This window comes from Mastomys coucha, unplaced genomic scaffold, assembly GCF_008632895.1.
Source record: "Mastomys coucha isolate ucsf_1 unplaced genomic scaffold, UCSF_Mcou_1 pScaffold20, whole genome shotgun sequence".
NCBI lineage: Eukaryota > Metazoa > Chordata > Mammalia > Rodentia > Muridae > Mastomys > Mastomys coucha.
The window spans coordinates 29406663-29419375 of NW_022196903.1; the positions used below are offsets into that span (position 1 = coordinate 29406663).

General features: G+C 44.8%; 2 protein-coding genes across 4 annotated transcripts in view; both read left to right on the forward strand.

Moving 5' to 3' along the window:
• Positions 1–2113, forward strand: part of LOC116098704 (aldose reductase-related protein 2) — a 36111-nt gene extending 33998 nt beyond the window's left edge. The window contains exon 12 of the mRNA XM_031381461.1: positions 2000–2113. Coding sequence (XP_031237321.1) covers positions 2000–2012 — 13 coding nt within the window. The 3' untranslated portion in view covers positions 2013–2113. The remainder of the gene's footprint in view (positions 1–1999) is intronic.
• A 3671-nt stretch (positions 2114–5784) lies between these two features.
• Positions 5785–12713, forward strand: part of LOC116098705 (aldo-keto reductase family 1 member B7-like) — a 14451-nt gene continuing 7522 nt past the window's right edge. The window contains exons 1-4 of one of the 3 annotated variants that reach the window (XM_031381467.1): positions 5785–6074; positions 9372–9539; positions 10492–10608; positions 11831–11908. In XM_031381467.1, the coding sequence (XP_031237327.1) occupies positions 6009–6074; positions 9372–9539; positions 10492–10608; positions 11831–11908 (429 nt within the window). In that variant the 5' untranslated portion in view covers positions 5785–6008. The remainder of the gene's footprint in view (positions 6075–9371; positions 9540–10491; positions 10609–11830; positions 11909–12713) is intronic. The other 2 variants (XM_031381464.1, XM_031381465.1) reach the window with 2 other exon arrangements.

A 12713-nucleotide genomic window follows, 5' to 3' on the forward strand; every position in this document is an offset into this window, starting at 1 on the left:
TCAATGGGAGGAGAGGCCCTTGGCCCTGTGAAGGTTCTATGCCCCAGTGTAGGGGAATGCCAGGGCAGTAAGCAGGAGGGGGTGGGGTAGTGAGCAGGAGGAGTGGGAAGGGAACAGGGTTTTTCTGTCTGTTTATTTGTTTGTTTTTGGAGGGGAAACCAGGAAAGGAGATATCATCTGAAATGTAAATAAAGAAAATATCTAATAAAAAAAATAAAAATAGGGCTGGAGCGATGACTCAGCGGGTAAGAGCAACGATTGCTCTTCCGAAGGTCATGAGTTCAAATCCCAGCAACCACGTGATGGCTTACAACCATCTGTAATGAGATCTGACGCCCTCTTCTGGTGTGTCTGAAGACAGCTACAGTGTACTTATAATAAATAAATAAATCTTTAAAAAAAATAAAAATAAAAATATGGACATAACTAAAAAAAGAAAAATGTATTCACCAGGGAGTGGTGGCGCATGCCTTTAATCCCAGTGCTTGGGAGGCAGAGGCAGACAGATTTCTGAGTTCAAGGCCAGCCTGGTCTACAGAGTGAGTTCCAGGACAGCCAGGGCTACACAGAGAAACCCTGTCTCAAAAAACCAAAAAAAAAAAAAAAAAAAAAAAAAAAAAAAAAAAAAAAAAAGTGTTCAAGTTCTCTCAGGTCTTCAGCATTATAGTCTAGCTAAGATACTGTTCTCAGTGGATCCCTAGGAAACCCTGTGCTTATAAAAGCTACCCTCATGTGCTTTTTTTCTTCTGTTCATCTCAGTTCTGCATGAAATGACGCAAAAGCCACCACAGTGAATAAGAGTTCCTTTTCTGTTGCTGTGATAAGACATCATGACCAAAGCAATGCTAGAACACCTCCTTTGGGCTCAAGTTCCAGAGATTTAGCGTCCATAGCAGGGAGGCATGATGGCTAAGTGGGATGCTGGGAGCTAGCATCTTAAACTACAAGCAGAGGCGGGGGAGGGGGAAAGAGAGAGAGGGAGAGAGAGGGGAGAGAGGGTGGGGTAGAGGGAGAGAGGGGGAGGGAGGGGGGAGAACAATGGGTAGGCTAGGATTTTTAACCTCAAAGTCTGCCCCCTACTGTGTACTTCCTCCAGCAAGGCTTCACCATTTAAACCTCCAAACAGCATGGCCCGGGAGTCCAGTGCTCCGATGCTCAGTCTATGCAAAGCATTCTCACTCAAACCACCCCTCTGGCATAGGTCTGTGTTAGACTCAGTACTTTTTTTGGGGGGTGGGGGAAGAAATATGTACAGCCAATGGAATTTAGCTCATTAATTTCAATTTTATTGATTTCTTAGTGAACTATCTTACTACTTCCATTGTGCTTGTCTAATCATGAATGACCTTGGAGATAATTCATTATAATCTAGTTCATAAAAAAACTAATCACTAGGATAAAATTCTAATTTACATCACTATTTTGAGACCATCGGTCATGCTAGCTAGAACATATGTGCACCTGCATGTTTTAAATTATGTTACCGGTAGGTGGGGAGCTTTTGAAAACTGAGCTAGAAGTTTAGGCACAGAATGAGAACCCAAATATTTAGGAGGCTGAGGCAGTGTTGCAATAATTTTGAGGCCACCTAGACTATGTAGTAAACACCAAGCAATCAAGGCTAACCCAGTAAGACCTTATCTCAAAAAGCAAGCCGACAAGCCACCAAGGCCAGTGATGTCGCAGTTGGCAAGGGTACTCACGGCTAAGTTTGAGGATACGAGTTCAATTCCTGAGACCCACACAGTCGAGGAGAGAATGATTCTCACAGGTTGTCCTATGAGCACACACCAGCTGGGAGGCAGAAGATGGTAAGTCAAAGATCTGGTTGGTCTACATAATGAGTTCCAGACCAAGAGGTGGAAGAGACAGGAATTTTCTGTTGCTGGAAATATTAAAAAATGAAGTGGCAAATTCCCACATTACCACCATGCACTGGTGGGCAATGGCTGACCTGTTATTACCTCTTGACTAAGAACTCCAAAATCTCTCCACCCAGCTCCCTAGGTTGATACTACACCAACCCAGTGCTTCAAATCCACCATGGCCTTTGTGGTGCGCCTAAGGCAAACCCATGCTTTGCCAACATACCTTTCTCTCTTGAATCTGGACAAGCTGCCTCGTGAAGGAAAACACACACAAAGTAAGTTCAGAAACAATGGTAACTCAATCTCTGGGCGCAGCAACTAAAATCCTAATCTTGTAAACCTTATTAAATCTAAATCCTCTGGTGGCAAGTCCTGATGGATCTGCCATTGAAACCGGGAGACAATCGTAGCTACATCTTGTCTGTCCTCACGCTATCCCTATCCAAACAAGACCTAACTCTCTCCTGTTTCCTCTCTTCCCTTCTCTAACCTGGAAGTCCTGTCTACTCGCCCAGTGATTGGCTTCTTTATTCATTAAGGGATTGGTTCACAAGAAGTCACCTGAGTATGACCCACTCCTTGTCCGAAGCCCCTCCCAGGAGAGTGGAATTAGCATCAACATACAAACAGAACCAGGCCCATCCACCACAGTTTTCAGCTCCAGTGTCCTTTCTCCTAAGAGGCATCTCCCTTGCTCTAAGCCTCTGAAAGCCACCAAACTCCAGTTAGATGTTATATTCTCTTGCTCACACTATCAACAATTTCACTCTCCTTTCATTTATCATCATTTTAAATCTGTACCTTTTCCCTCCATGACCTGTTGGACATGGGAAGTCAAGGCTTCTCTTTCGGATCTCTTCAAGTCTGTGGGTTCTGTCAAGTGAGTTAAGAGACAGAGAACTATATCAAGTATCTGTTTTTGGGACATGTCTGTGTAGCTCTGTTTCAGAGACTATAAGGTTTAGCACTGAAAATTAGAATGGTTTTGGGTTTGGTATCCACACTTATAATCCAAGCATTCGGGAGACCAAGGCAGAAGGATCTTGAATTTGAGGCATGAGCTTTATTTACACAGTAAGCTTTAGGCTAGGCAAGAATATGTAATAAGACCCTTAACTTTGAAAAATTAAGAAATAAAAGCAAGGAAAAGTATAAAATGTGAAGAAGGAAGACTTACCAACAACTGTCTGTATTTCCCTCTTGTCCAGTTCTACAACAAGAGCACAGTGAAATGTAATGGAGACTTGCGTTAATATGAGAGTTAACTTCTAAAATATCTGTTGAATGTTGAAGCTAGATTTTTTTTTTAATTCTTCCCAAAGCAGATGTTTTAGTTGTTCATTGTAACTTTCCATAAAGCTCATCTGAGGATGATACATACAAATAAGACAAGGGTAAATGTCTGAAATGTCGTGCACGAGGGTGTCCTTCGGGCCATGTGGTCTAACCAACTTGTTCTAGCCTAGATGACTCTTGTGTGAGTCTCTTGTCTTAAAGCACATGGCTCTTCTCTTCACCTCTCTCCAGAGCCTTTGTGTTGAGGTCTACCCTTCCCCCTCAGCATAGCTTTAGCCATTTGGTTCCATATCTGACAGCTATTTCATATTGTTGTTGTAATTTGCCTGCCATGACTCAGCAAGGTCATGCTGACCACATGTCCTGTTAGGTTCTATGTGTTCTGAGGTTTGTTAGTCTTAAGAAATTCCACAAAGCTTTACATAGGACCCATCAAATCAAAGGTTAATATGAACTGTTGTGTCTAAAATGGCTTGAATCAGAGATAACCACTGGGCCACACTTCCTGCCCAGTGGTGTATGAGCTCATTGTGGTTTTAGCTTTTATAAACTGACAGAGAAAAATGTTCAGGGTCATAACTCAGCCTCCAAATTCTGAACTACAGCCCTGATTGATCAGTCTTAGGGTGTGCGTTCAATAAACCATCCCTGTCTGGCTGAGATCGGTGTTCATGTGGTTTGTGGGGTGACTCCTGGACCCCAACACTTTGTATTATAGATGTATATAGATGCAATATATTCTATAGATTCTCTCTCTCTCTCCCTCTCGCTCTTTCTCTCTCTCCCTCTCTCTCTCTCTCTCTCTCTCTCTCTCACACACACACACACACACACACACACACACACACATACACACATCAGAACTTCTACACATGCCTCCTCAATCCTTTGTTCCTAGAACCTTCCCCTGCTCCCCAGTCTGGCTCCAGCACAAACTTCTGGAAGGCAAGGACTGCATCCCAACATAGAGTGCAGTGGCTGTCACATGATAGACACTACAGCGAGAGATACGGCTTTGCTTTTGATCTGGGCCCTCACTCACTAGATGCTCTGAGAAAGCCAGGGCGTGAGAAGCTAGAGAGAAGGGAAGCGTGGCAGAGGAGCATAAAGTATAAAGTATCTGAGCTCCTGTCATTGGGATATGCTTGCCATCCAGTATTATGTTAAAGTAACTTGCTTTCTGAAGCCAAACTTGACTTAATATAATGCCCCAATGAAGTCTGGAAGGAATCCAGGGGCAGGGTTGAGAAGGAGTGGAGAGGAGCAAGTGGCGGCATGGTCAAGTCATTAAATCTGAAAGAAAAGCAAAGAAGAATGAAGAACCTTTTTTATTATTGAAAGAAAAGAAGGGAGGGAAGGAGGGGAGCAGGTGAGAGGGGGAGGAGTGAGGAGGAGAAGGTGAAGGAGAAGGAGAAGAAGGAGAAGGAGGAGGAGGAGGAGGAGAAGGAGAAGGAGAAGGAGAATTTTAGTAGTAAAATATCATGTCCAAATGGCTAATAGGCAATTTCTACTTCTAGACCAATTTACTCCCACGATCTTACAGCAACTGTGTGAACACGATGAAATTTCACACTCCCAGAGCCACAGCTGGCACAGAGACTACTATAACCACATATAATGTTACTCTGTGTTTACTTTTGTGTTAACTAAGTTGAAATTATGATTCTTTCTTCTTTGGTCCAGCCTCACGTTATTGCTTTTCAAATGAAAGCATACATTACAAAGAATGACCGGCCCAACTTGGGATCCATTTCATGGGGGGACACCAAGGCCTGACACTATTACTGATACTCTATGATGTGCTTACAGACAGGAGCCTGCATGGCTGTCCCCTGAGAGGCCCTACCAGCAGCTGACTGAGACAGAGGCTGATGCTTACACTCAACCTCTGGACTGAAGTTGGGGACCCCTATGGTTGAATTAGGGGAAGGATTGAAGAAGCTGAAGGAGAGAGTGATCCCATAGGAAGACCAGCAGTCTCAATTTATCCAGACCCCAGGGAGGTCCCAGAGACTGAGCCACCAATGAGGAGCATACATGGGCTGGTCCGAGGCCCCTGGCATATATTCAGCAGAGGTCTGCCTGGTCTGGCCTCAGTGGGAGAAGGTGTGCCTAATCCTTGAGAGACTTGAGGACCCAGGGAAGGAGGAGACCTAGTCTGGGCGAAGTACCCTCTTGGAGGCAAGGGGGAGGAAGAATGGGATGAGGAACTTTGGGAGGGGGGATCAAAAGGGGGGGAAGGATGGGAATGTAATAATAAATAATAAAAATTGAAATAATTTTCTGCAAGGACATCAGCCAATTGTCTGTTTGATCTTACACCGATATCTCTTGTTATTGATATTGTAGCTAATGAAATGGTGGTTTCAAAAATAATTGATGTGGTTAGTCTGACAGTAGTGGGTTATCCGTACTAATCGATATCAAAATGATTGCTATAAGCCTCCTTGTTTGCCTTGAATTTTTTTCCCCTAGCTGAAAACTTGTTGGACACCCACAGGGTTCACTAGTGTATGTCCACTCTCGCAGCAATGACCTTCCTTAAATAAACTTACACCATTCATCTTTCACGGCCTGTTATTTTTGTCCACACACTCGCATGGGCATTGCTGCAGGAGCCTTGCCCTCTGCAGCAGGGAAACTTTGTATTCTGCAGTGTTTACGCTGATCAGACCTATGAAAAAAAAGAAAAGCACTTCCTGTGCCAGCGCCCGCTCCCAGGCTGTGGCTGCTTGCCAGTAGTAAGAAGAGCCCGTCTCCTCAAGGACACGAAACCAGTTGCCAGACTCCAATTTCAGGCCAGGGGCGCCTGTCTGCTCCCTTTGAACCGTTTCTACAGCAACCATGGCCGCCTTCGTGAAGCTCAGTACCAAAGCCAAGATGCCCATTGTGGGCCTGGGTACCTGGAAGGTGAGTGCGCTTCTTTCAAGTGGGGAAAGGTCTCTGCAGCCCTCCTCTTTGCACAGCATCTGCCGGGTGGGGTGGGAGTGGGGGTGGGGTAAGGCTGGAACTCTACAGCCAAGACCCAAGTTGCTTCCAGTTTTTTGTGCTGCTTCAGCCCTCAAAGCTGGCTTCTAACTTCCCTAACAAATGTCGGGTTCTGAGCTGTTCCTGGATTTTTACGAAGAACAACAGTCATCTCGAGGCAGTTATTCTCTTCGCAAGCTTTTCCTCAGAAATTACCTCATACTTTACAGGTTTGGGCTGTGTATTTATTTCTAGTTGAATTATTTAGAACGAGAACACTGAGCTCAAAATGAGCACAGTCTCAGACTGCGCCTTCCCAGACTGCCTAGCCCAGGCGCCTTCACTTTACAAGAACCCTACTAGTTCCCACGTATTAAAAGCCTGAGCAGAATCAGGGTGACAGAGAGACTGGGCAGGAGTCAGCTCAGGTCCCACCCTGGCTGTGTTCGTCTCACCTGGCAAGTTGCTCAGAGGCTCATCCCAATGCTTAGTGAAGCGGTTTTGCGCCAAACCAGGAATCTCACATCCATCAAAACCCTAACTGACCACTTGCAGATCTCCATGGAATCTACTCACATGGAAAACTTCCAGGGACGTGCTTTCGGAATTTCAACAGTGGATGCAGAGACTGTAAAGCAGTTGGTTTCAGGAGCCAATGCTGCCAGAAAGAACCATGAGCTCCTCAGTGCGCTTGCAGGAGGGCGGGGCTTTCGTCCTGGACCACAGTGCTTCTGAGTGGCTGGCAGCAATTCCTTTTCCCAGTGATGGTGCCGCTGTTGCTGTTTTATGAACTTTTTTTATTAGATATTTTCTTTATTTATATTTCAAATGTTATCCCCTTTCCCAATTCCCACCCCGAATTTCCCCTATCCCCTCCCCCTCCCCCTGTTTCTATGAGGGTGTTCCCCCACCCACCCATCCATTACCACCTCCCAGCCCTGGCATTCCCTTACACTGGGGCATCGAGCCTTCACAGGACCAACGGCCTCTCCTCCCACTGATGCCCAACAAAGCCATCCTCTGCTACATATGCAGCTGGAACAAAAGGTCCCTCCATGTGTACTCTTTGGTTGGTGGTTTAGTCCCTGGGAGCTCTGGGGGCAGGTGGCCTGGTTGGTTGATACTGTGTTCTTCCTATGGGGTTGCAAACCCCTTCAGCTTCTTCAGTTCTTTCTCTAACTTCTCCATTGGGAACCCCATGCTCAGTCCAATGGTTGTGAGCATCTGCCTCTGTATTTGTCAGGCTCTGGCAGAGTCTCTCAGGAGACAACTACATCAGGCTCCTGTCAGCATGCACTTTTTGGCATCCACAATATTGTTTGGGTCTGGTGACTGTATATGGGATGGATTCCCAGGTAGAGCAGTCTCTGGATGACCTTTCCTTCAGTTTTTTGCTCCACACTTTGTCTCTGTATTTCCTCTTGTGAGTATTTTGTTCCCCCTTCTAAAAAGGACCAAAGCATCTACACTTTGGTTTTCCTTCTTGAACTTCATGTGGTCTGCAAATTGTATCTTGGGTATTCCGAGCTTCTGGGCTAATATCCACTTATCAGTGACTGCATGCCATGTGTGTTCTTTTGTGATTGTGTTCCTCACTCAGGATGATATTTTCTAGTTCCATCCATTTGCCTAAGAATTTCATGAAGTCGTTTTCATGAAGTAGTACTCCACTGTGTAGATGTACCACATTTTCTGTATCCATTTCTCTATTGAAGGACATCTGTTTTTTTTTTTTTTTTTCCAGCTTCTGGCTATTATAAATAAGGCTGCTATGAGCATAGTGGAACATGTGTCCTTATTACATGTTGGAGCATCTTCTGGGTGTATGCCCAGGAGTGGGATAGCTGGGTCCTCAGGTAGTATTATGTCCAATTTCCTGAGGAACCACCAAACTGATTTCCAGAGTACTTGTACCAGCTTGCAATCCCATCAGCAATGAAGGAGTGTTCCTCTTTCTCCACAACCTCGCCAGCATCTGCTGTCACCTGAGTTTTTGATCTTAGCCATTCTGACTGGTGTGAGGTGGAATCTCAGGGTTGTTTTGATTTGCATTTCCCTGATGACTAAGGATGTTGAACATTTCTTTAGGTGCTTCTCAGCCATTTGGTATTCTTTAGTTGAGAATTCTTTGTTTAGCTCTGTACCCAATTTTTTAATAGGGTTATTTGGTTCTCTGGAGTCTAACTTCTTGAGTTCTTTGTATATATTGGATAATAGCCCTCTATCAGATATAGGATTGGTAAAGATCTTTTCCTAATCTGTTGGTTGCCATTTTGTCTTATTGACAGGCTCCCTTGCCTTACAGAACTTTGCAATTTTATGAGGTACCGATGTTTGACAACTACATAAAGGATCTCTAGACTTTGTGAGAGATGGGTGGTTTGATTGATTGATTGATTGATTGATTGATTGATTGATTGCTGTCTGAGATAGACATATGTAACTCTGGCAGACATAGAACTTAGTAGGCAGCTGAAACTGGTCCTGACCTCATACCTCTACCTCCCAAATGCTTGCAATTAGAAGCATGAGCCACCTCACCGAGAAGTTGAGGTTCCAGTCTGGCCCAAATCCTCTGTCCCCCTGCCTTTGCCTCCCTTGTGCTGGGATTCAGGTTGGCACTAGTCAACTTGGCTATCAGTGAGTCTTGAGGTTTTGTTTTTGAGGCAGACTCTCACTGTGTAGCATGGATAGTGTGGAAATTCTTGTGTAAAACAGGCTGCTTTTAAAATCGCAGCAATCATCCTGCCTCTACAACTACATCTCCAGGAATGAAGGCATGTAAAGGTGGTAACTGTGCCTGGCTTAACTTTTATTTTTTACATTTCTTTCCATTTATTTGTTAGTATGTTTCTGTGCATGCAAACATGTTCATAAAAGGGTTCAAGTACCTTTTATGCCATGGTGTGCATGTGGCCTTTGAAAGGGATCATTTGCAAGAGTCAGTTCTCTCCCATGTGGGTTCTAGGGCTTGAATTCAGGCCCTGTATTTGGCAGGAAGTCATAGTCCATAAATGAAACCAATTAATTATATTATATGCTAATCATAACAATTCATAAAATAAAATAATTCACTCTTTTCTTTTTAAAAGTTTTCCAGAGTATGTTTTTCCCCAACCTCAGTGTCCACTTGAAATAGATCGCAGCAAGGCTGTGGTTTAGAGAATCTGGCCCATGTGGAGCCTGCTAGAGGAGGACTTGGAAGAATGGCTTCTAATGGCTTTTTCTATTGCCTTGCAGTCTCCCCCAGATAAAGTCAAGGAAGCTGTGAAGGCAGCCATTGATGCTGGGTATCGGCACATTGACTGTGCTTATGTGTATCAGAATGAGAATGAAGTGGGAGAAGCCATCCAAGAGAAGATCAAAGAGAAGGCTGTGAGGCGGGAGGACCTCTTCATCGTCAGCAAGGTACAATGGTCCACTTGGTGGACATGGCTTCAAGGCAAGTGGAAGTGTCTGGGTGTGAGCAGCATCAAGAACTTTATTAGCCTGTCCTTTTTGTTATATTCGCTTAGCCTCTCTCTCCTTCATTATATCTCTGCATGAATATCCACACCAAGTTAGTACTAGTAAGAAAGTGCCAATGCTGGTCCCCCTGCCTCATTGTTCTCTTATAGTAGAGACAGCCCCATTGAACCCCCCTTCCTTGTTTTCTGTCAGTGGAACCTACCCTCCAAGCAGCAGTAAGGGGTATATTTAAGATGACCCCTGAACCCTATTGCTTAACCCTGTGGTCTTAGTGACTCTGGTCCTGACATTCTCAGACACATGTATTTTGGAAATGATGGGAACATTATTTATTGTCACGTAAGTACCTCTTCTCATTTCAATTCGGTAGATAGTATGGATTATAAAGTGTTATTGAAAACCAGAAGTGTTGAATCTGAGGTATTGGAGGAGAGGCTCTGCAGTGGATAGCATGCTAAAACACTCTTATTCCAGGACACTGGAACTGGTACCACAGATAGCCCCCCTGTTGGAGTGAGCACACCTGATGGGCTTGGAGAGCAGAGAGTACTGAAAGGGTTAACTGCTCCCAGAGGCCTCAGGATGCTTGAACTTTAAAGATCAGACCCAGTTCCTGCCCTCTGAAAGCTGACAGCTAAGGAAGAATAACACAGGAGTATCAGCTGTTAATCCGTTATCAAATGTGCTAACACCACGAGCAGGAGGGACACACATGCATGACTTTGGCTTGCTGAGTGCTGGTGACCTCCTGTATTGCCTTCCTCACCTCACCTTATTCTATATGAATGGTTTGTCTTGGGGTTAGAGCAGCTGCAAATCTCAAAGCAGGGAGAATGACTGCGGTGTGGCCTTTCTCTCCCTAGTCTTAACGTTCCCTTGTCACACCCTGCAGCTGTGGTCCACCTTCTTTGAGAAAAGCCTGGTGAAGAAAGCTTTCCAGAAAACTCTCTCAGACCTGAAACTGGACTATCTGGACCTGTATCTAATTCACTGGCCACAGGGATTTCAGGTCGGAGCGGGTCTTTGCCCTATCTGTAGCTGCCAAGCAGATGCCAGAAAACAGCAGCTGGGTTGGAGCCTGGGTGGGGGGTGGGCTATATCTGGAGTTTTGTGCACAACAGAAAGCCAATGACCTAGAAAACAATTTAGGGCCATATGTGTGGAGCACCACATGCTTATGCTTTCTTACAGTTAGCTTGAGAGAAACTGATTCTGGCCAGCTCAGACAAACTGCAAACTGGCCTGCCAGCTTCTTATTCCTTCCCTGGTCAGAGGGATAGGAATCCCTTGGGACAGTCTTGTATAATACACTTTAAGGATCAGCTCTCCTGTCAATTATAGCACCACCCCACTGGTGAGTAGCATCCAGGAACACAGATATTCATTACTAAAGCTCCATACCTGGGGCCCTGCTCCTGCCTGCTCCTCAGAGTTAGGGGTTAGTCAGGGTCTGGAGAGATGACTGTGCAGTTGAGAACACTGACTGCTTTTCTAGAGGATTCCCTTTGACTCCTAGTACCCACATGGAGGTTCATAACCATCTGTAGTTCCAGTTGCGAAGGATCCAACATCCTCTTCTTGACTTCCACAGGAACTAGACAAGCATGTGGTACACACAGGAAAAACACCCATTCAAATTTAAAAAAAAGAAAAAGAAAAGAAAGAAATTGAAGGGATCTGAATTCTCTGCTGCCCAAGTAGATCAGTTTTGGTGATGATGGCACACTTCAAACTTCAGCTAGAAGCTGGGAAGGGTCTTCTGCTAGCCATGCCTTTTTGACCAGGCTGGCCTCAGACTCAGAAATCCACCTGCCTCTGCCTCCCAAGTGCTGGTATTAAAGGCGTGCCCTACCACCACCTGGCTTAGCCATGCCCTTTTAATGGAAGTCTTTGAATCTTTATCTAATAGCCTTGATACCAAAAAGTCCCCCAAGTTTCTATGGATTTGAGTGTGTTGGGTTAATTTTCATGGTAACGATAATGGCTTTTTACAACGTAGGAAGGACAGATGGTGAAACAGTGCCCGTCAGTGTCAGACACACAGGGGTTATAGCCCACAGTGGATTGATACATACATTTTATTGAAGTTTTCTATCTAAAGTGTGTTCCTCAGAGTGTGACACATGGTGGTCCAGGTGTTTCTTTTTGGTATGCCGCTGTCCTTAAACCTTGCTCCAGAGAACCAGGTATCCAGGTTAGATCCTAATGAGCTTTTTGTTTTGCATTTACAGTCTGGAAATGCCTTTTTACCCACAGATGATAAAGGCAATGTTCTCAGCAGTAAATACACATTCTTGGATGCTTGGGAGGTAAGTTCCAGCTTCTCCGAGTGTGCTCAGAAAAAAAAAAAAAAAGTTCTGGCAGGTCCCCTTGTGACTCTACCCAAGTGCACTCTAAAAGATATAGTGCTGAGCTGGGCATGGTGGGCGCATGCTTTGAATTCCAGCACTCAGAAGGTAGAGACAGGCAGATCTCTGTGAGTTCCATGTCAGTCTGTTCTACATAGCAAGTTCCAGGCCAGCTAGAACTACAACTACACAGTGATACTATGGATAGATGGGTAGACAGACAGACAGGCAGGCAGGCAGACAGACAGACAGTCTTGGTCAGTGTTCTATTGCTGTGAAGAGACACCATGACTAAGACAACTTCTATAAGGAAAGCATGTAATTGAGGACTTACTTATAGTTTCAGGGGTTTAATCTATTATCGTGGCAGCAAGCAAGGCTTCACACCAGCAGAAATGGTGCTAGAAAAGTAGCAGAGAGCGACATTCTGATCCACTGGTCAAGAGAGAGACTCTCAGCTGGTCATGGGCTTTTGACACCTCAAAGCACACCCTCAGCAACACACTTCTTCCAATAAGGTTACATCTATTACAACAAGGGCACACCTCCTAATTTTTCTCAAGTAGTGACACTTCCTGAAGACTAAACTTTCAAATACATGGGGACCATTCTTATTTAAATCACCACAGATGGGTAGGTAAGTAGGTAGAAAGAAAGATAGGGGGGCTGGAGAGATGGCACAGCGGTTAAGAACACTAGACTGCTCTTCCAAAGGTCCTGAGTTCAAATCCCAGCAACTACATGGTGGCTCACAACCACCTGTAAT